This window comes from Elephantulus edwardii, unplaced genomic scaffold, assembly GCF_000299155.1.
Source record: "Elephantulus edwardii isolate Elephantulus edwardi_28Jun2011 unplaced genomic scaffold, EleEdw1.0 scaffold00058, whole genome shotgun sequence".
Lineage (NCBI taxonomy): Eukaryota > Metazoa > Chordata > Mammalia > Macroscelidea > Macroscelididae > Elephantulus > Elephantulus edwardii.
In genome coordinates, this window is record NW_006399808.1 from 1,023,872 (window position 1) to 1,045,112 (window position 21,241).

The 21,241-nt window shown below is 53.3% G+C and overlaps 1 protein-coding gene across 1 annotated transcript in view; it reads right to left on the reverse strand.

The window, feature by feature from the left end:
* Positions 1–21,241, reverse strand: part of ZMIZ1 (zinc finger, MIZ-type containing 1) — a 118,727-nt gene that overhangs the window by 32,044 nt on the left and 65,442 nt on the right. Inside the window, exon 4 of the mRNA XM_006887471.1 lies at positions 1,532–1,676. Coding sequence (XP_006887533.1) covers positions 1,532–1,676 — 145 coding nt within the window. The remainder of the gene's footprint in view (positions 1–1,531; positions 1,677–21,241) is intronic.

Here is a 21,241-nt window from a genome sequence, read left to right on the forward strand (position 1 = left end):
GGTGAGCCAATGTGAGCTTTTGTGGAACACACTGGCTCAGTTCCCAGGCCAAGGTCAAGGGTTCATGTCCTCTGGGCAGGCTCTATGTGGACAGCCTGATCCAGCAGTCACAACCATGCATGCTGGGTGCCTGGGTCTGAGGACCCCAATATGCCCCCCAGTGATTCTCATTTCCTTATTAAACTAATTCCATTCAGCTCTGAGCACAGATACCGCTCAGACGTGGTTTTCAGCTCAATACAGAAAAGACCTGGCAGTGGCTGGGGAGGGCTCTGGCCTGTCTGTGACAGACATCTAATGATATGAACAGGGAAGGTGGAGAAGGACAATGGGTAGGGCAGTAGGAGAGACATGTTGACTGACATGCTGTTGACTGAGAGCTGGATGGATGACCAGGCCAGAGTTAAAGAGCCGAAAGTTCACTGCCTGGGTAAAATTGAGCCACCACCTGCCTTTGACAAGTGGAAGTTCACACAGCCGTGCCAAGCACAAAGGGTAGGAGGCAGGAGAAGGCTGGTTTAGCTCTCAAGAACAGCGGCTTCTACCCAAGTGAAGCCCCAGCACTCAAACTGGGTAAGGGCACTTTTGCTATTAAAAGTGGCCAGGGGTGGGCCACTGTCGAAGCACTGAGTAGGCAGGGCAATGCCCTGCAAGGTCTTGCCTGCCCACAGCACTGCAGAGAAACAATCCACAGGAGGGGTTGTTCCAAGTCAGCCATCAGCGCCAGCCCAGGGTTGCTTGGAGATGCGTTTGCTGTCATACAAAGCATTTCCGACAGGAGTGGTGACCGTGCGTCAGGGAGAGCCCACGTGGGCAGAACACTAGAATCGACAAGCTCTCAGGTCCTTTCTGGTCCGTAGAGTCAACAAGCCTCTAATTCGATTTGCGAAGTGGTTGCCTCCTGGCTAGGCCGCCTGCAGCACACTCTAGGCTGTGCTCAGGGCTGCGGGGCCCCTATGAGGCTGGGTTACGAGGGGCTGCCTGCAAACGCCCCTCCGGGTCATTAGCAGGGATCTGCATGGGGCAGGCAGGCAGCACAGGCCCACAGCTCAGGCCAGCCCACAGAGCACTGGGAGAGGGCTCCTTCCCTCGAGGACTCTGGTACCTAACCGGGGACTGCCGGTCCGGTCCTGTGTTACTCAGAGTCCAGTTCAGGGCGGACTAGTGCTGCCGGTCGCTGACTCTGCCCTCCTCACTAGGCCAGCCTGACCGGCCTGGGGGGTTCTGAGCCCGAGGGGGGCTGACCAGCCCTGTGACCTTTGTGAGGCCTTGTAGTCCCTGGCTTCTCTGGTTGACCCTGGTCAGCAAAGAGGAAGACCCAGAGTATAAGATTCCAGAGATTCCTCTAGAAATCTAGACCCAGAAGAAACTTCTCCTGTGAAGAGATGGGACCACTCAAGTTGGATAAGGCAAGCACTCCCTTGGGAAGATTTAAAACAAAACAATACAGCATTTTAGAAAAGAAACTCCCCTCCCAGCTGCTTGGAGGCCACGTCCCCTGTGCCCCCGGCCCGCTTGGCCCCCCGCTCACCTGTGCGACAGAGTGGGTTTCATGGAGCTCATGGAGTTGAGGGGGGGCTGCATGGGGAGTTTCCCGGGGGGGTCACTCTGGCGGCTCTTCTGATGGCGGAGCAGCAGCAGCCGGCCGAGCTCCTCACACCAAGAGGACAGCAGTGCTGTGAGCAAGGAGAGCATGGTCAGCGGCACCTCAGCCATCACCCCAGCACCCCTACTCTCTTCCCCATGGGGTGGTCACTGGTTTGTGTCACACCAGGAGAGCAGCTAAGCCTTCTCAGCAGGCTTCAGTGTTCTCAGCTGCAAAATGGGACCAACAACACCCTGAAAGCATAGGAAATTCTAGGTGCTAATGGTGATTACTTAAGGAATACTGGCTGGAGCAGTGGGATATAAGGACAGAGACTGTGATGTGGACTCGGAGAGAGTGCCAGGGAGAGACAGCAGCTGGAGAGGCCGGGTCTGCCACCCCGGCCTTGCCAGGGTGACTCTTTGAGTCAGGGGGATCAGCTGAACATGACTATCCTCCAGAGGTGGGGGGCCCTGGTATAAAATTGCAAAGTGTAAGCAAAACCGAGTAGCCTTCTGAGGGCCTCCTGATGGTTTCAGAAGTATCCACTGGGCTCTCCCTGAAACTTCCTGCCTCGGCCTGGGTCCTGCCCACACGCCTTCTGGTAAGACCTGTACCCAATCCCTACACAGCTGGACACCAATGCTTGAGGGGACAAAGGTTTCTGGGGCAGAGAGCAGCATGCTTTGCTGGAGCTGTTAAGGCACCAAATACGTGGCCCAAATCCCTCAAAAACCAGAGGAAAGAGCCCAGATGAACTGGGGACAAAGTGCCACATTCTTTCATGCGCTGCTGCCCAGTGTGGCCCTCAGGTGTCCCAAATACACAGCCCTTGACTTCAACAACTCCATGTTGGAGTTTACCAGAGGCACCCACCTCTGGCCTCAGTTTGCCTGTATGGAAAGGGGGCAGTGGCTCCTGCCCAGCTTTCCTTTGAGGGCCATGATGAGGGAACTGCAGAGATAGTGCAGAAGCAAAGACGGGCACCCCCATCCCCCAGGGCTTATGCTCCTGCATAAGGACTTCTGCTAGGCTGAGTAGACAGTTCCAGATGATTATGTGGCTTGGATACTTTGGGCTGCGTTGCTATTTGACCAGATGCAAAGCCCTCACTCATCTAGATGCTGGACAGAAGGCTTTTTCCTGGCACCTGCTTCACATCATGCAAACTATCAGCAGGTCAGTTTTTGTCCCCTTGTAGAGAGGGGCAGACCGAGCCTTGCAGTAACCAGATCGAGGACAGAGTCCCAGGCTGTGTGACTGACTGCCCTCACCCCCACTGAGGCTGAAGCTGAAGTATGGGCAAAGGGTCTCTCAGCCCCTCCAAACCAGTGACGACTTGTCAGGGACTCTTCCTAATCATGCACAAGGTTTAGCTGGGGGGCGGGGGGGCTGATTTCACAGAATCTGGGACCACCTGCCCTACAAAGTGCTCTGTTCTGGACAGGGTCTAGCCAGATACCACCAGAGACTCTGAGACCTGCCAGGATCTGCTTCTGCCCACTGGCCCGGACAAGCATTTCTGGGACCAGTGACAAGCTAACCATCCTGGTAAGGAGGGAGCAGCTGCTAGGGGGCTCTCTCTCCTACCACTCACTGGGGTGTTCCCATTCCTGGGGATCTGTGCTGTGAGCTGATGGGGAAGTCACTGGTGTAGGGGTAGGAGGGGGTCGCAAGGGACCAGCCTAGGGCTGGTGGGTATTGCTTTGGACTGTGTAGTGGGCAAAGGTCTCTAATCCAGGGGGAGAGTTGGGACTAGAAACGGACCTGCACCTTATTCCTGACAAGACACCCATATCCTCCCCAGGATGTGATTGTGAACAAGCTCCATCTTTATTCTAAACCATGTCTTGTTTCCAGTGGGGCACATCCTGCTGCCACCTGCAAAGGGAAGGGGATGTAGGAAGGGAAAGCCCCTCTCTGGAGTGTGCCTGCCAGAAATGGTGGCAGAGTGGCCCGGAGTGGGAGCCTGGCACACATCTGCTGCAGCTGGCGGAGGGAACAGTCTGCAGAGAGGCCGCAACACAGAACATGGATTTCCAGATTGCTCTATTCTTTTCCCAGGTCCCCACTTACTGCTTCTTGTGCAGGGGCATTGAGCATCTGGAAACTCATTTGCATGCCAGGCACGTGGAGCTGGAGCGTGTGGTGGCGGGGGGCTTGGACGTAGCACAAAAAGTGGTCACAGATGGTGCTGCCCACTCTGCCTGGGCGGGGGAGGGGGAGGAGGGGTCACACTGTGCAGAGTCAGGGCGACACGCCCTGGCTTAACCAGAGCTCTCCTTCTGGGTCACAGCCCTTGTCCTACCACTGGTGGACATCTCTATAAAGGGATCAAAGGAGGCCTCTGCTGTTCCTGGCCTGAATGCAAGACATACGGGAGATGTATGTGTGTGTGACGCAGCTCTGACAAGGAACGAGAGATACACTCCTGTAACCAAGAAGGGGAACAAGTGGCGAGCAGGGCGAGTCCCCGTGGGAGGCCCTGTGTGTCCCTTCCTGAAGGGCTGGTGGGCATGCGGGCCACGCTGGCAGGAGGAGGAGCATGTTCCCATGATGACATATGGCAACATGGGTGGTGCCAGTTAATCACAACACCTGGGCTTCTGGAGGCACCCAAGCAGGACCTCTGCAACAAGCAGGTGCAGGACTTGGATGGAGACACCCAGTAATCTGGACTCTCAGGCTAGCCCCCAGCTCCCCATTCATCACGCTCCCAAGTCCTAACCAGGGTCGATCCCCAATGCTGTGTCACAGACATGTCACAGGCTGGGGCCATCATCACGGAACACCAACTACAAGCTGTGACCTTCAACCCAGGTTTACAAATACTCCCCAGGCTTCTCTGCTCTGCACAGAACATGTGTAAACATGCACAGCCCAGCAGGACCAAAATGAACTTGGCAGTCCTCCCGCCAGTACCCTTCACCCTCATCCGAGGTTCTAAGATGTCATTTCAACAGACAGCAGCTCAGCATCTACTGTGCGACACATCCAGTCCTCAGTACAAGGTCAGCACTCTGCTCAAAGCCCAAGAAAGCCCTAGACACTTAGCACTTGCAAAGCCTGGCCAGACAAGAGAGGCAGCTGGACACCAGGGCTAAGAGCAAGGGACCCTCTGATGACCATGGTTCAGAGTAAGAGGCTGCAACAGGAATACATTCAAAACCTGCTTCTACCACGGATGGCTACATCACCTTGAGGCAAATTACAATCTCCCTGGGCCCTGGTTTGTTCACCAGTGAAATGCTGTTATTGTTGTTAGGTGCTGTTATCCACAGCGACCCTATTAAAAGATCTGCGCCTTGCGCCATCCTGCTCTAGCTCATCACCCCAATGTGCCTGAGCCCCGTGCTGTGGCTGCTGTGTCAATCCATCTCCCTGCGCATCTCCTCTTTCTCTGACCCTCTCTACCTTTCCCAGCACAAAAGGCAGGCAGTATTAGGGCTCATCCATATAATTCTGTGAAGTGTCAGAATTCTAACTAAGAAGTGCTTGGTCCACAATCCATGTCACCATGCTGTATGCTCTCCGGGAGGCGAGGAGACACCATCATGGGAGCCCACAAATGGGAAGTTACCTTTATTTGTTTTTGTCAGCCCCAGTGAGACCCTGGGCACCCTGGGGACGTGGGCATTTATGGTCTGATGAGATGGCCTTGTCTGCAGGGAGCAGAGGCACTGAAGGCAAGGGACAGAGGTGACGCCAACCCTACAACCTAGCACACACCACATGCCTCTGCCTGGACACTGCTGCTTTGCTCCTTTTCTCACAGAATGCTTTCCTTTTCCAGATGCTTCCTGCAGGCGGCCTTCCCAGCCCCAGCCCCTGAAGGAAGTGCCATGTCTGGAGCAGCGGCTAAGTGCATTGTTGAGGTCCCACAGACAGTACCCAAGCCTTGTCATGACTCTTTGCAGCTGTGAGATGCTGAACAAGTTGCCCCAACTTACAACTGTGAAATAAAAGAAACTCAAACAAGCCCACTTCAGTTTGGCTGTGAGATGCAATAGTGGAGCTTGTCAACCAGCAGCTGTGTACAGAAGCAGAAAGGAGCAAGGGGTGGGTGGAAGACTGAGAGACCCTGTAATTCACAGCAACTCGAGAGGCAAAGAAAACGCTATTCTACATCCAGACCTACATCATATTACTCAAGAGAGAGGGTGACACACACTCAAAAAACAATTTGTAAAGACCTAACCTGGCTTTGTCATCACCACCTGTGTGACGTCTTGAATAAGTTGCTTGGGCTACCTGTGCCTCAGTTTCCTCATCTCTAAAATATGAGTGATGTTAACATATGACCCATTTCATAGTGTAGGGGTAAAGATTAGCACAGTTGCTATCATGAAGCAAAGGAATAGTGCTGGGCACCCCGGCATTCTGCCCAGCTGCCAGCTGCTTGAAGCTGCCAGTGTTGTCACTGACCCTGGATAGTCGATGAGCAACAAGCAAGATGGGTCACCTGGCTGTGGGGATGGCTTCTCTCCATTACAGTGTAGAGGACAAAGAGGTGAACTAAAGTCCTAGGGGGGCAGAACGCTGTGAGGTCGACGCGTGGGTACAGTGTTAGGGGCTCCTCCACCCTAGAAACCTGGGGCAGTGCTCCCCTAATCCCACCAGGGGCCAGGTTCTGAGCTCCCCAGCTTCCCTATGGACTCCCACTTTAGCATCTGAGATGGGATGGAGGCTTCAGATTCCTTGGTATCTAGAACAGCCTGAGATCCTGGGCACCCTGGGGGCCTGGGCATTTATGGTCTGATGAGATGGCTTTGTCTGCAGGGAGCAGAGGCACTGAGGGTAGGGGACAGAGGTGACACCAGCCCAAGCGATGATGCAGACTGGCCTCTCCATGCCCCAGGGCCTGCACTTGTCTTTTCAACTTCTCCATTTTCAAAAGCTACCATTCTTCCCAGCAGCCATTCTCTCACAGGCCTGAGCTCAGCACTGAGGGCACGGCCCTGGGGTGGCTCTCAGGTTTGGGGGTGAGGAGGCACACACAGTGCACAGGGGAAGGCAACCCTCGTGGGGTGTACTAAGTGCCAAGCACAGCCTCATACACATAATGAACACAATCACATCTCATCTTGCCAACACCTGAGGAGAGAGGCATTCCCATCTCACAGATAAGAACACTTTGGCAAGGAAAGGGCATATCAGCCCAGAGTCACACAGCAGGGTGCCTGAAAGCATCCCGTTACCACCCCATCCTTCCACCTGCCATCAAGGTGCTAAGGCCTGAGGGCTGTGTGGCCAGCTCCTATTGCTGGAGAACTGATGACATAATGAATGACCATATTCATCCACCCTGAGGCCCTGCCTCCCTCCACTAAATGCAGGAGCATACAAAGACTTGCCTGGCTCTGTCCCTACCCCTCTGCGGTCATCTGAGCAAACTGCCACCTGCTTGTGCCTCGGTTCATCGCTCCATGGGGTGATGGGAACAGAACAGAGTACTGTAAGGGCGGGCTCAGTTACCACCACAACACACAGGAACAACCAGTCGATGGTGTGTGTGACAGGTAGTGTGCTATTCCTTCTGAGTGATGTGTAAACTGATGGCATGGGTTAACGATGGGGCATCTTCTATTACGGGGTCCTAGAAGTGGTGTCTCCAGGCACCTGCAGTGGCTCTGTTTGGGGCTCTGCAGCTAAAGAGCAAGTATGCACGGGCTGTCTAGCGCTGCTGGTCTCCTTGCAACAGGAACAGAGACCGAGTGCAGGCTGGACAATCAATGGGGTGAGGGACAGAGGCCCGAACCCTGCATTTGCCCAAGATATATCTGCCTACTTGGTCAGCAGCCCATCTATTCCACACCACAGTTCTTTTAAGAGAAAGAAAACCTACTTAACAGACAGGTTCCTGAGTTCCTGAGAGCACACTTGTGGGAGCAGTGGGGAGTCTGTACTGGCCTTTGCCTAGACAGCCCTGGCACAGAGGCCCAGAAGGGACAATCATGCAAATGGGTGCTGGACCACTAAATGGCGATGGTGGTCCCTGAGGGCAGAGGTGGAGGAAGACATCACACACAGAGGCTAAGGGGGGACAGAATCTGGGCACTGTGGAGGTGCCAACACCCATCAGACAACAGAGTGGACAGCCCTTGTGGGACATTAACAGTCGGGGTAGGGGTGTAGCTGATGGCATGGTGAAATCTGGGAATGGGAGGGAGCATCAGCAGGACCAGGCATGCACGAGCCCCTTGAGAGGTTGGAAAGACGGGAGACAGCAGTTGGGTACAGTCCCTGAACGGTGGCAAGGAGAGTGTGTGTGTGTGTGTGGGGGGGGGGGAACGACTAGGGCAGCGAAGGACAGTCCACAGAGGAAGCAGAGACCCTGGATACAAGAGGGGCATTACATCTGCAGCCAGGGAAGCTTCTCATGTAAGGAACAAAGGCGGACCAGAGTCAAGAGCATCTTAGCGGCTGAGAGCAGAGCCATGAGCGAGTTAGGTACACAGCGTCACAGAGACTGAGGCTGGAGACTAGCAGACCATGTGGCGAGGGGAGCTATAAGCACAGTGTGGACATGGGGCCCTGAGACCAGCCAGGCAGGAGGGAACTTGAAGCTGAGGCCTCTCATCCTCACACCAGGCCTGGATTCTAAGGGTGAAGAAAGCCATCACAGAGCAGGACAGAGAGAGCCCCCAAGACGATGACAGGGTACACCAATAAGCCACATTTACAAAATACTTCCATGTCCAGTGCATCTAAATTCCAAAATCAATCTCCATAATAGTCTATGTGTTTCCTACTGCCAAAGGGGCCCTTTAGAGTAGTGAGAGAAGATCTTCACCCTGAAACCTACAGCATCCCTTTTTAGCAGGAAGTAGCTAAGAGAATACGCCATCCTCTTTTCCTTATGAATCAGGGTGAAGTCTCTCTCAGGGAGGAGAGATAGGGAATGGCAAAGGACACACTGACAAAGGAGATTAATCAGAACTGGCTTTGATAAGCACTGTGGCAACTGGACAATTAAAACAGACATTCAAGGGGGGGGAAGAATGAACTGGGGAGGAGGGTAGAGAAAATAGTGCAACAATGAATGAATGAAAACCCCAAATCTCTGTAAATGTTCATTAAAACTAATAAAATAAAATAAATTTTAAAAAATACTTCCATGTCATTAGCCTATTAAATCCACTCAGGACCCTCTGTGGGCAGTGCAGGTGTGGGGGGTCTTTGGGCCCAGGGAGCAGAGGGCCTTGTCTTGTAAATAAGGGGTGGCCACTCAGGCTGGGATGCTCCCCTTTCTAATCACTGCTTCTGGAAAAGGTCACTTTAAAAAAACAAGCAAACAAAAACCAACCAAAATTTTATTTTAACTGTGATTTTAAAGAACATTTACAGAGAAGTTAGATTTTCATTCATTCATTCATCATAGCACATTTTATTTCTGAGGGCCAGGGTACATTAGAAAACATGGGATGTTAGACCCCCACACTTGTCAACAGGGCTTCATGCCCTTGCTGCCTCTCCCGATGCCAAGTACCCGACTGCAGCTTTGTCATCCTTCCCCGAATGACAAGAGCTTGCTGTCCTTTATCTTAGTCACCAAGCTGCCTTCCCTCTCTCTCTCTCTCTCTCTCACACACACACACACACACACACACACACAGCAGGTGCTCAAGGAGATGGTCCACCAACTGCTGTCCTCTTTCTCCACTTCAAGTCTGTGTCTCCAGGGCCCACATGGACTTGGGAAAGATGTGCATCCTACAGGGAGACCAGGAGTCCCAGAAGGCACAGTGGGATCCTGCATATGTAGAGGTTGGGGGACAGAGCCTCTCCTGCTGCCCTGAGGTTTTAAACCCACCAGCAGATAATGCCCCATGAGCAGCAACCGACCTCAGGGGTACAGTCAGGGCTCAGGGTTGCCCTCGGTGAAACTCAGAACCAACACTTGTGTTGAAGACAAAAAGCAAACCATTTAGAGAAGCAACAACTGGCACTTAAAAGGTTAGAAGCAAGGCCTGAAATCTCTCTGCTCCTGAGTTGGTGTCTCCATTCAGGCTAATGGTCTCTGTGTGTCCACCTACAAGGGAAGGCTGAGATGAGGGCCCAGCTGGGGGCAGCTGGCCCAGTTCCCTGGAGATGCTGTTCCACCCTCGTGGGGCCTGAGTCACACCACACCTTCCTCTTCCTCTTTCCCAAGGCAGAGTTCTGGGGTGGCTGCCCAGGCAAGCTCTGGGGTGGGAGGCCGTGGAAACTCCCTGACTGAACCGGGGGCCATGGGCTCTGGGGCCCAGGGGAGTGAGCTAGGAGGAGACAGGAGAGTGGGAGAGGAAAGAATTCAGGGTGTGATAACACACGCCTCAGCTAGTGTCTGCACCTGAGCTGTAAAATGGGAAACTTGTCCTGCCCACAGGTCTGCTGTGAGGGACCCCCAAGATGAAGAAAGGGCTAAGCTACAGAACCACGTACGAGCAACCGTGATTGTGACGCCAGAATTCCAACTGGAAACTCAGAAGTAGGCAGGTAGGGAGCCGGCACTACCTACTTCCAGAAGGCCTAGCACCCCAGAATGCTGATTCCGCAGCCGGATTATGTTCTCACAGCCATGGAGTCAGAATCCGCTGTGTGAGGCTGTACTTCACACAGAAGGACGTGCCAATCTTCTGCAGAACCATCAGCGGACACGAACCAGCAGTGAGCCACCATCTTTGGAAAATAGCAGTTTAAAAGCCAATTCAGTCAAGTAGCACTATGTGACCCTGGGCAATACTTAACCTCATATGCTTTGGTGTTTCCTTCTTCAAAAAGAGGAAAATAAATAACAATCCCTATCTCCTATGAGATGAAGCTTCATCTCTCTTCATTTGGGCATGCTGCAAGGAAAACTATTCCTTGGAAAGGGTCAGTAAAGGAGAAGAAAACCCCCAACAAGGTGGACTGACACACTGACTGCAGCAACGAGCTCAAGTGTCTCAGAGATGGTGAGGATGGCACAGGAGATGGCAGGGCTCGGTCTACTGTTCACAGGATCGCTGAGTCATACTCGACTCGAGGACAACTCACACCACCACCACTACCACCTCCTAACTTGACATAAGCATTCATGAACTAATTAATACAGAGAGATATTTAGTGGAGTGACGAGCATGTGGAAAGTACCAGCAAAGAATAAATGCAATTGTCGTCGAGCACAAGTCGTCTTAGGACCCAGTGGCCCCTCGTCCCATCTTCCCACCTACTTGTTGTTCAAATAAAATACAGTTTCTTTCCTCCACCTCCAAGATCATCACCAAATACAAATTCTTCCCAGCCCATCCTGGCAGTAACCCCTGGAGACAGGAGCTCGCCACAGCAGGCAGTGCCCTCCACTAGACTGGGCAGGCCCTGCCACTCCCCAGGGCCGACTGTGCCTGACGGGGGCTTCCTCCTGCCAGATGCTCTGGGCCAGCAGCCCCAGTCTAGAGACTCTCCCAGGCTTAATTCACTCCTGACTTGGAGCGCGCAAGCAGAGAAGGGCTGATGGCTTCCTCCTCAGGAGCAGTTGAGGCCTGGCATGGGGGGTCGGTGTGACTCTGCAGCCATTCTGTCCTTTCTAGTCTCCCTTTCCTGTCCAGCCATGCGCTGGCCTGGGGTAGGGGCCACTGGAGGAACCATGCCTCTCGTTCTGTGTGGACCTCTTTCCTCCCATTAGGAATGGGAGGGCTGGGCAGGGACTGCAAGCAGCAACCATGCTTTGCCTGGTCTTACTGCTGTGGTTCCTGGGCAGGGCTCCTGCCCGCCCACCCTTCTCTGCAGGCCTCCAGAAATGGGGGGGAAAAGCCTTCCTGTCCTCTCAGGTCATCTCCCAGGAGGAAGCAGCACAGGAAGCACATGACCATGGACGGGCCAGGGACCAGGCCAGGGTCAGTGACCGCATGGCCCCCGGAGACCAGGCGCCAGTCTCTCTCTGTGGGCTTGCAGCCCTGAGGCTAACATCAGGGCCTGCTGCAGGCCCAGACCGGACACCCCATCCCCATGGGCTCATGATGGTGTCATCTCTTGCAGAACAAGTTTGTCCCCACCCAGGCTGCCCCTCACCTCATCTCTGCCACCCACTCACAATTCAGCCACCTGCCCAGCTCCTTGTCTTGTCTGCTACCAACTTCCTGTGCAACAACAGGCAACTTCCTTTCCTGCTCTGAGTAGGCTGTAAAACAAAGGGCAGAGCCTGGTTTCCCAGGGCCTGAGGCTCAGTGACTTGGCCATAGTGTTGCAATGGGGCTGAGGCCCAGTTGTCCTGCAGGAGCTGCCTCCTTGACCTCTATGACCTTTCAGAGCACAGCCTGGGGAGACGAGCTGCCACTCCAACACTGAGGTTCCAGAGCAGCCAAGACTGCTCCAAGTTCAGGAGCCCCTTTAGCAAGGCCTGAGTCCAGAGGGGGCATGGAAATGCTAGGGTCGGTCAGCCAGACACGGAAGGGTGGTTAGTGAGAGGAACTGACATCTCAGCTCCAGCAGGCCACTCTGGGGTCAGGATGACTCTCTAATCACAGGGCAAGTCACTGGAGGATCTGCAGGCTGGGCTCTGGTGGCCCTGTGTCAGCTGACTCTGCAATATAAACCCTGAAGTTTCCTCAAGGGGAAGCTCACTCCCCTCCAGACCAGACTGCACTCCGCCTCAGCAGCATCGTTCTAGATCATTTCCACACTGTTCCCTGCTTGGTCATCTCTCATGCTGGGTGGAGGCACCCTAAGCTGGGGTGCTGTCCCTCTCCATTCTGCCTCCATTCAGGGAGGACTAAGCAGGTCAGTGCCAGGGCTGCCTGGAGCCACCTGCCAGACTCTACCTGCTTTCTGGTGTTTGGCAGGCCTGGCCCTCTCAGGTCCTCGGCTAGCCAAGCCCTGGAAAGCCCCCCTTCTACCCCCACTTCTTGACCCTAAGGGCAGTCAGTTTGGCAGGAGCTGGGTCTCAGGCGTGTGAACGCACCCTGGGAACTGGACTCCGGGGGCCTCAGAGCCAGTCGGGAGGGCTGTTTCCCAAACTGGTTTGGCTGTCCTTGGTCACCCCTCACCCAGCAGAGGCGTGGAGCCGGACCAGTCAGACGGGATACACAGGCCCCAGAGGACACACCCAATGGGCTGAGTCTCCCTCTTTGGGCTTTCCAAAAACCCCAGCCTGGAACTTCTCTGCCCACCCACACACTGCCTGCTGGGCAGTCCTATCTAAGACTGGCCTCACACTCACTCAGACACCTGGAATCAGGCTCACAGAGGCACGTCCACAGGAGAGAGGACGCCCTGCCCTCTTGGAGGTGCCTGGTAAGAACTCCTGCAGGGCAGCCCCGCTGTCCAAGAAGCTCGGGCAGAGAGCATCTGGCCAAGGCACTGATGCCCACTGCTGACTCTGCCAGACAGTCCTCCTCACCCTGACCTCGTCCCTGAGCCCGAGAGACAGAGGAATAATCAAGGGTTCCCACTTCAGACAAGACAGGATGCCAAAGCCAGGGAAATGGCGTTTGGGTGTTTAGTAGCAAAGCCAGCCCTGAGGACGGCTGGGGAACCCATGACCTTAATCTCAGCTCTTACACAATGGGCCATTCACCTTGGCCAGGCAGAGATTCCCCCCCCACCCCCCGCCCCCAAACTGAAGCCAGGAGGACCTACTGTATCTCAGGGAGAACAGGGTTTCCAACAGGGGATGCAAAGTAATGTACCATGCCATTGAGGCAGAATTGACCCATAGCTGACCGTCTGGTGGGATTCTGGAGGTTATAAATTGCATTTGAAAAAACTGCCAATCATTCTTCCATAGAGCATCTTGTAGATTCAAACTGTCTGCTTCTGGGTTGGCAGCACAGTTCCCTACCCACTAGGCCATCAGAACTCTCCTCAAGAATGCACCTCAATGTTCACATGGGTGCCCGAGAGCCAAGCACTGCCCCCAGCACCATTTTACCCATGGCAGTGCAGAGGAGGACTGGAAAAGTAGGTGGCCCAGCAGGGAGCTGTTCTCCCATGTAGGGATTCCAGTTCAGTACCTGCAGCTGACAGAGCAAAGAGGAGAGCAACATGCTGTGATGACCTCGCTTTTGCCATGTGGTCCCAGCAACCCTGGACAGTGGCCTCGTTCTAGGAGAGCTCAGCAGGGGAAGGTGTGCTTCCTACTCTGCACATACAAGGTCTCTTTGGGTTTCACACCACTGGCCACTACTGTCCACTGCACACCACACAGCACTGCATACCATAGTCTACTGCACACTGCTGTCCAGTGTACGGTGCCTACGGTACATTACTGTCCTCTGCACACCACAGTCCACTGTCCACTACTGTCCACTGTCACCACACTCTACTGCACACCAGCATCCTGCACTCCACTGTCCACTACTGGCCACTGCACAATGTATACTGGCCACTGCACACAACTGTCTACTGTTCACCACTGTCTACTACATAATGTCTACTGCCCACCAGTATCCACAATACATCACTGTCCACTGTCCACCACTGTCCACTGCAACCAGCCACTGGGTAAGGCAAGGCCACAGCAATTTCTTCCGCAGGTGATTTATGTGTGTGAAGTGTGTCAGCTAGGTACACACAGCCCTTCTCAGCACACAGAACAAGAGGCTGGAAGGAGGTCCCTTTTCTGGGGTCAGCACCTCCTCTCCCACCAGTCTAAACACGATGGTGTCCTCCCTCATGGGCACTGAGACCTGGTTGTGCGTTTGTGTATTCTCGTTCTTCCTTCCCGTGGGAGTCAATGACACACTCCACACGCCTCAAACAGCAGTTTCTCTCATTCAACCAGAAAATCTGAGAGGAGACTGTCTTGGGTCCCAGCCCTCAAGGAGGTGCCTTTACACAATGTTGGTGAGCTTCCTAGATCTAGAGAATGACCCAGGGGGTACACACAGTGACCCAGAGAGGGTCAGAGACTGAGGCTTTGCAGCTGGTCCATGTCTGCTATCACGAAGCGTCTTAGTTTGGGTCACATGCTGCCCTTTGACTGGTTAACTTCCCTGAATCTCAGGCTCCTGGTGTGGGAAATGTGATGGGTGAAGGCATTCTCTCAAGGCCGGCACAGGGAGTTATGGTCTTTGCCCTGTAAAGTTGGAGCCACCAGGAGGCAGGCATTGGACGTAGGACTGGAACTACCCCAAATGTCATTCAAGGATTCTAGCTCAGATGTTGCCACCAGGTGGCCCCATCCAGGACCTCACCCAGTCTGGCTCCTACTTCCAGGTCTCACCCTCTCCAGCCAGAACCATGTGAGTTCATGGCTGTGGAGCTGGCAGATCAGGAGAGGAGGCCCCAGGTTAGGGGTGGCTGTGACCATCACGGAAATCACAGCCTTTCTCACACAGCAGCGTGGGTGAAGTTCAAATAGCCAACCTCCAGCTCAGTGGTCAAGCAGAAATTTCACCACCCGGGACCTAGAGTCACGTGGAGGGCTTCTCTTTACCCATTCATTCTACAACAGCTGCTGACAGCTGCCTGCCTCACGTGTCCGTGCCCTGACTTCTCTGGTCTCCCCTTTTCTGAAACCCCCTGAGTAAAGGTGCTTAATGGGACCTTACGGCCCCCACCCCCAATACCTGGCTTTTACTAGCAGGGGTCCAGGCAAGAAAGGGTGACTCATTTCTGCAACTGCGTCGGGGAGAATCCTGCTAACTGGAGACCAGCCCCCACCTGCCCCCTTGAGTCCTCCTTCCACACTGCTGGATCCTAATGCATTTCAGGGAATATCTGGGAAAAAATGCATGTATGTATGTTTGTACTTATTAGCCTATTATTTTGCTTGTTTTAGTTGGTGACAGGCAGACACCAAAACTGACAGACTGAATCTCTAGAACACTCAGGAGGAGCAGGAAATGAGAGGATTCTTCTCTCTGAAGAAGATCTTTTACCTGATGAAATTATTTTCTCTGAGGTTTCTTTAAATATCCAGCTGCCTTGTTGCAATGAAAACAAGAATCATTTACAAGAATTCCATTTACATTTAGTGTTCTTCCCAGCTGCACCTGTTGCTGAGCATAGCACACCTGCGGGATTTAAGGGTGACGCGTCCAGGATAGGGCTGAGCCCCCTGACTTTCCAAGTCAGGAGTTCTCCATCTTGCTCAGCATGAGAACCATCTGAAGGACTTGGAAAAACAAAGAGCTGCCACCTCATTGTCCTCCTCCAGGTTCCTGACTAAGTGGCTCTACTGCAGGGCCTGAGAACGGGCATTTTTAACAAGCCCTCAGGGGATGCTGATGCAGCTGTTAGGGACCACTGCTCCAGGCCCAGAAGAAGCTCAGTGGCTTCCAGAGTGCAACCAGGACCAGAACACCATTCTTGACAAATACTGACACTAATCTCCCCATCTTCACATTCAGGGTCCCACATTTGTGTCCTGGACCTTCTCTCTGGACTGCGCTGAAGCAGAGAAACACTGAGGAGTGGAGGAGCCAGGGGTTGTCTTGAAGGCATGGACTCCAGCATACCAGAACTCACAGATGCTACAGACCAGGCCACGCTTCCTTCTGTGCAATGAGGTCGCTACGAGACCATGCACAGTGACAACTCTCCACATGAACTGGGTGATTCTGGCAGGGCCCAGGTGCACACCTGCTTCCTCACCTATCTGTAAGCCTAGCTCTCAGATGCTTCAAAAGAGAATGATTCACATCAAGTTCTCAGTGGAGAATGTGATTGGGCTGCTCTGTCTGGAAGCCTGCCGTCCTGGGTTGGTGGGACTGTGGTCTCCCCCTTAGAATTATAATGGTTCTCTGCTCCACCGTGTGTTAAGAGTGTTGGCTGGCCGGCTCTTGGCTTCTGATTCTCAGAATGGCAGCAGGGACGAAAGTGGATCATACAGGGCTCACCACCACTGGCCTGCCCTCTTCAGGCAGGCAGCCCCAGGAGGCGGAGCAGCAGCAGCCCTGGCCATCTGCAGCCAGGCCTGGTTCCCTGCTCCTCTTCCTAAGCAGCTGGGGGAGGGTACCATCATTTGCTGAGGCCTCTTGCAGTGTTTAATCACCATGCAGCTCTCCCGCCCTCCTCCCACTCCAGCGCCTGCTCTCTCCCTGCAGGAAACAGCTCACTGCCTTCTGCCTCTGATGGAGGCCATGAAAAATGAACACAGCACCAAGGAGAGGAAACACTGGGGCAGGAGGGGGCGGTGAGGCAGCGATGGGCTGGCCCCAGGCAGGCCAGCACCCGCTGGGCAAGCTGGCCCCTACAGGGCTCTGAGGGCCCCAGTGGTTAGAGAATGGACCACGCAGGGCTAGAGGTCTTGAGTGAGGGCCAGTCTGGGGGTCAGCAGGCAATCCAGCTGCCCTGGGAGGAGCCACACTGTGGTGTTCTATCCCTTCCTGGAGCCTCAAGTCCCAAGAGAATCTGAGTACAGAGACATATTCTCTCCCTCAGCTCTGAAAAAAAGCCAGGCCATTCGGGGACAGGCCATCAAGAAGGTCAGATGTGGGCCACGCTGACAGTCACAGTGCCCTTTAATCTGCACAGATCCCCGCAGTCCTCGGAGGGAAGAAACTGCTCCCACTTATACAGAAACGGGGTGCCTGGGTTATAAAATTGGCCCAAGGGCACACAGTTGACACAAAGGGCAAGGTAGGAACCTTTTTTTAAAAAAAAAATTATGAAATTATGTTTGCATAAGTACTATACAAAACTTGTTCTCCTCATAATGCTGGTGTTCCAGAGGAGAACCCCATCCTCTGGCCTCCAAACCCCATATTTTTTCCCATTACATCTGATGATTCACCTCCTCAGGCCAATTCATGTTCCTCATTGCGTAAGGTTTCAATGCTCTTTGGAAGAAGTAATCTGTACATGGCACAAAGCAATAAAGTGCCGGGCTACTAGGCTAAAGGTTGCAAGTTTGAATCCACTCTGGACAAGCTTGGAAGAAAGGTTTAGTAGTCTGCTTCCCTAAGTTCACAGCCAGGAAAGCCCTGAGAGGCAGTTATTCTCCGGCACACGCAGCTCAGCATTCAACAGCAGCTGCTTTGATATGTGTATATAACTGATTTCACAGTACACTCTACACTCCCAGCTGAACTGTTCAACCACCTATCACCTTCCGCCACAGCACCAGGGCAGTGGTGGGTTGATGGTGCAATCTTCATCTTCCAGGCAGGAGGCCCAGATCTGATTTCTTGGCAATGCGCAGAGAGCTACCTCACATCTGCCAGTGGAAGTGTGGGTATTGCTGGGACGGTACAATTGTGGGTTTCAGTGGAATTTTGAGGCTAACACACACAAGGAAAAAAAGACAGGTGATCTACTTCAGAAACCAGTCAGCAAAATGCCTACAGATAACAAGACAGTATATGGTTCTGCAGCACATGGGGCTGACCTGACAGCAGCTAAAGGTAACAACCATAGCACAATACTTACTACTATGACCTCCCCTTGCCTTGCACAACCACCGTCCCCTAGTCCAGGGGCTTCTGGGTGCTGCATTCACAGTCATCTCCTTAGTGTCTAGGGCAACACCTGCCCACAGGAGGCAATCAATACTGATGGAGGGCAGGTATGGATGCAGCTAAGGACATACCCTCTGACACAGGGGGGCAATTATACACACTGTCCTGTTTCTGTTCAAATAGAGGCCACTCATGGGCTGCAGGGCTGTTTACCACTTCTTATCTCTCCAAGGACCCAGCTCAGAAGGACCAGCCTGGAAACGAGACCCCTACCTCACAACATAGATCAACACCTTTTAAACAAATGGTCAAATAATATAGTGTCTGGAATGGTCTGGTAGAACACCTTTATGATGCTGTGATTGGGAAGACACTCAAAGAGGGCACATAATCACTTTAACAGTAAGGAAAAGACTGGGCAGCTTTTCTAACTTAGTATGGAGAACTTTTGTATGTCAAAATGCCCCCTTGGGAGAATACAAAGCCTAGTTCCCTGTTAGCAGAGAAGTCGCTTCAGACTGAGGATCCCACCATACATGTAACAGGCTGAGGAGCTCTGGGGAGGGGCTCCCCAGGAATGCTGGCAGGGACCCAGAAAGGCTACTCAGGACTCCCTCCCACACTCCATACAGCTCTGGCCTCTTCCATGAAAACCCAGAGACCAAGACCAAAGAGCTCCAGCCTCCCTCCTGCTCCACACAGAGATAACCCCACAAGGAAAAACAAATTAAAGAGCCTGGGAGCCTGGCGCAGCCTCGCAAAATTTGGCTCGACAGGGCAACAGCATTTAACAAAGCCCACATCATCCATCACTCGGGCCCAGTCATTTAGATACTGGGCATTTGATTAAACTAATATGGGCGGCTGGGGCGAGGCATGGCTGGGCGCTTCCTACCCTCGCCTACAAATTAGACCGTCATACACAATCCGATTACCTCGACTGCCACATTTATCTTGGGAGAGGGGCCATCCATCACTCCTCAGCAGCTGGCGCTGTGCCTCTGCCCATTCGTCAAGAGCGAAGGCAAGTTGTCCCCAAACTCTGAGCATTCAGTGTTCATGCAGTCACTCAGCAAACATTCGCCCAGCGCCCATCCTGGCTGGGCCCTGTTCTCACCCACCAGAAGCCCACAGAGGGCAAAGAGATGTGATAGTGTGTGGATCCCAAACTAGGCAGGTTTGCAGCTGATTGGGCAACTCTGTGTCCCCATTCTGTGTCATCCATACAGCTGTGAGTCTACGCAAGAGCTGTCATTGACAGAATCTTCAACTGCATGTCTATGAAATGGGTGTGATGAGACAAGCCAGTGCTGTCCACTAGAGCTTCCTGCAATGATGGAGACCGGAGTTCTGAGTTCTATTTAAATTTGATTTGTATCAGTGCTGGCTGGTACATGGAACAGTGGCTCCTGGATCAGACTACAGGTAAGACAGTTGTGGTGCAGGTGAACGACCACGTGTAAACCACCTAGTGCAAAGCTTCACCCAGGACAAATGCTCAACTGTACCTAGATCCTTTCCTGTTGGAAGAGAAGGACTCAGAACCAGAGAGCAGCAGCTGTCATCTGAGACTAGCCACCTAGTAGTCTCATAGTGCAACTAGGTGGACCAGCTTCCTATTTTAAAGAGACAGAAACTGAGGCTTGAAGCAATGCCAGCACAAACCGCATTGTGGCAGAGACACAACCTGAGTCTCTGTGCCTTGAGGAACCTCTGGTAACAGAGCAAACATTCAGCAAGAGAAATGATTGCAGGGGGAGGGGCCCTCTGTCTTTCTCTGACCACCTCACGCTGCAGTGGACCTGGCCATGGGGCTGTGGCCACTTCTGCCAACTCTCCTCTGGGCCAATGTCCTCTCAGTGTTAGTGCTGAGGTGGTGGGTACCAGGTACAGACTATGCAACTTCGCTGCCTGGCCTGGTACACCAGGACCCTCTGGCCAAGCCCAGCACAGGGCAGAGGATAGAGTTATAGGCACTCATTTCTGATGAGTCCCATCCTGATACCTTTGCAGAGTGACCAAGGCACTAGACTGGACATCTAGGTGCCACCAGCCCAGCTAGGGCACCGGGGAACCTAGTATCATCCTGTCCTACAGGAGCCCAGGTAGCATCAGCTTGGACGTCCAGCAGGCTTGAGGTGAGCCACTTCCTGCTCTCATTCTCCATTTCCTCAGCACCTGGGATCCAGATGCCCCTCATAGAGCTGTAGAGGGAAGGAGATGAGGACAGAGCGCCCGCTGGCTGTGCTGTGGGGCCTGGTTGAAAGGGACAGTGACAGCACCACCCTGAGCTCATGCGAACCCTTCAGTGAAGCCGAATGGACGCACAGAAACTTGGGGCAAATTAGGTACAAATCCTATATGTGCCCAAGGACTGGTTGTCCAAGGAGCCTCGGAGCAGCCTGACCTCAGTAGGGTACGTTCATCGCCCCTTGAGAGGCCAGGATTCCTGGAGAGAGGCCAGCAGAGTCTCAGGCGGGGGCTAACCTGGACACTGAGGAACCCAGCTGAGCAGAGTAGATGCAGCATTAGGAAGAAGCAGGCTGAAGTGAAGGTTTGAAATGACCGGTGTTTGATCCTGTTGTGCACAAGGTTTAGTGGCACCTGATGATAGTCTGCCCAAGATAGAATGCAGCAGGCTCCTGGCCGGAGACTGTCATTAAGCTGGGAGGTGACAAGGGGGTGGGGGTGGGGGGAGGTGGGGGCGTCCGTACAGGAAGACTCTGGAAGTGCCAGGGATGAGAAGAAAGTGGGAAGACAGAGATACCAGGGGAGGTAAGAAGACCTCCACAAAACATTTCCCCTTTCACCTCTTTACCACACCAGTTAGGTGCAAGTAAGTAGTCACTCACACATCAGTATAAATGAGTTTACAATAAACTGTGCCAAGAGGGACAAAGAAGAGCTAACTGAAGGGCAAAGAATGGGATGTGGTAGGTGACAGTTGGTTCCATAAATTGCCTCTTCAGTAGTAAGAGAAGGCACCTGGGAGCTCCCCGATGGAGACCCCTACAGCCAGGACCATCAGCTCTCTTCCCACCCTCCTCAAAGTGCCAAAATGTCAACATGCTTTTGTTGCCACTTAAACCAATTTGGGGGTAATTCGGCAGACAATTGTCTTCCGATTTACAATGCAGCTCTGTGATTGCATGGAGGCTGATGGTTCAGGCTTGTAATTGTATGGTAATCACTTCTGTTTATGATCGATGCGGAAATCACTATTGTTTTCCAGCAGGCTTGTTAAATTAAAAAAAGAAAAAAAGTACAGAGGTGGGAGGGAGGGCTTATTTCTGAGAGT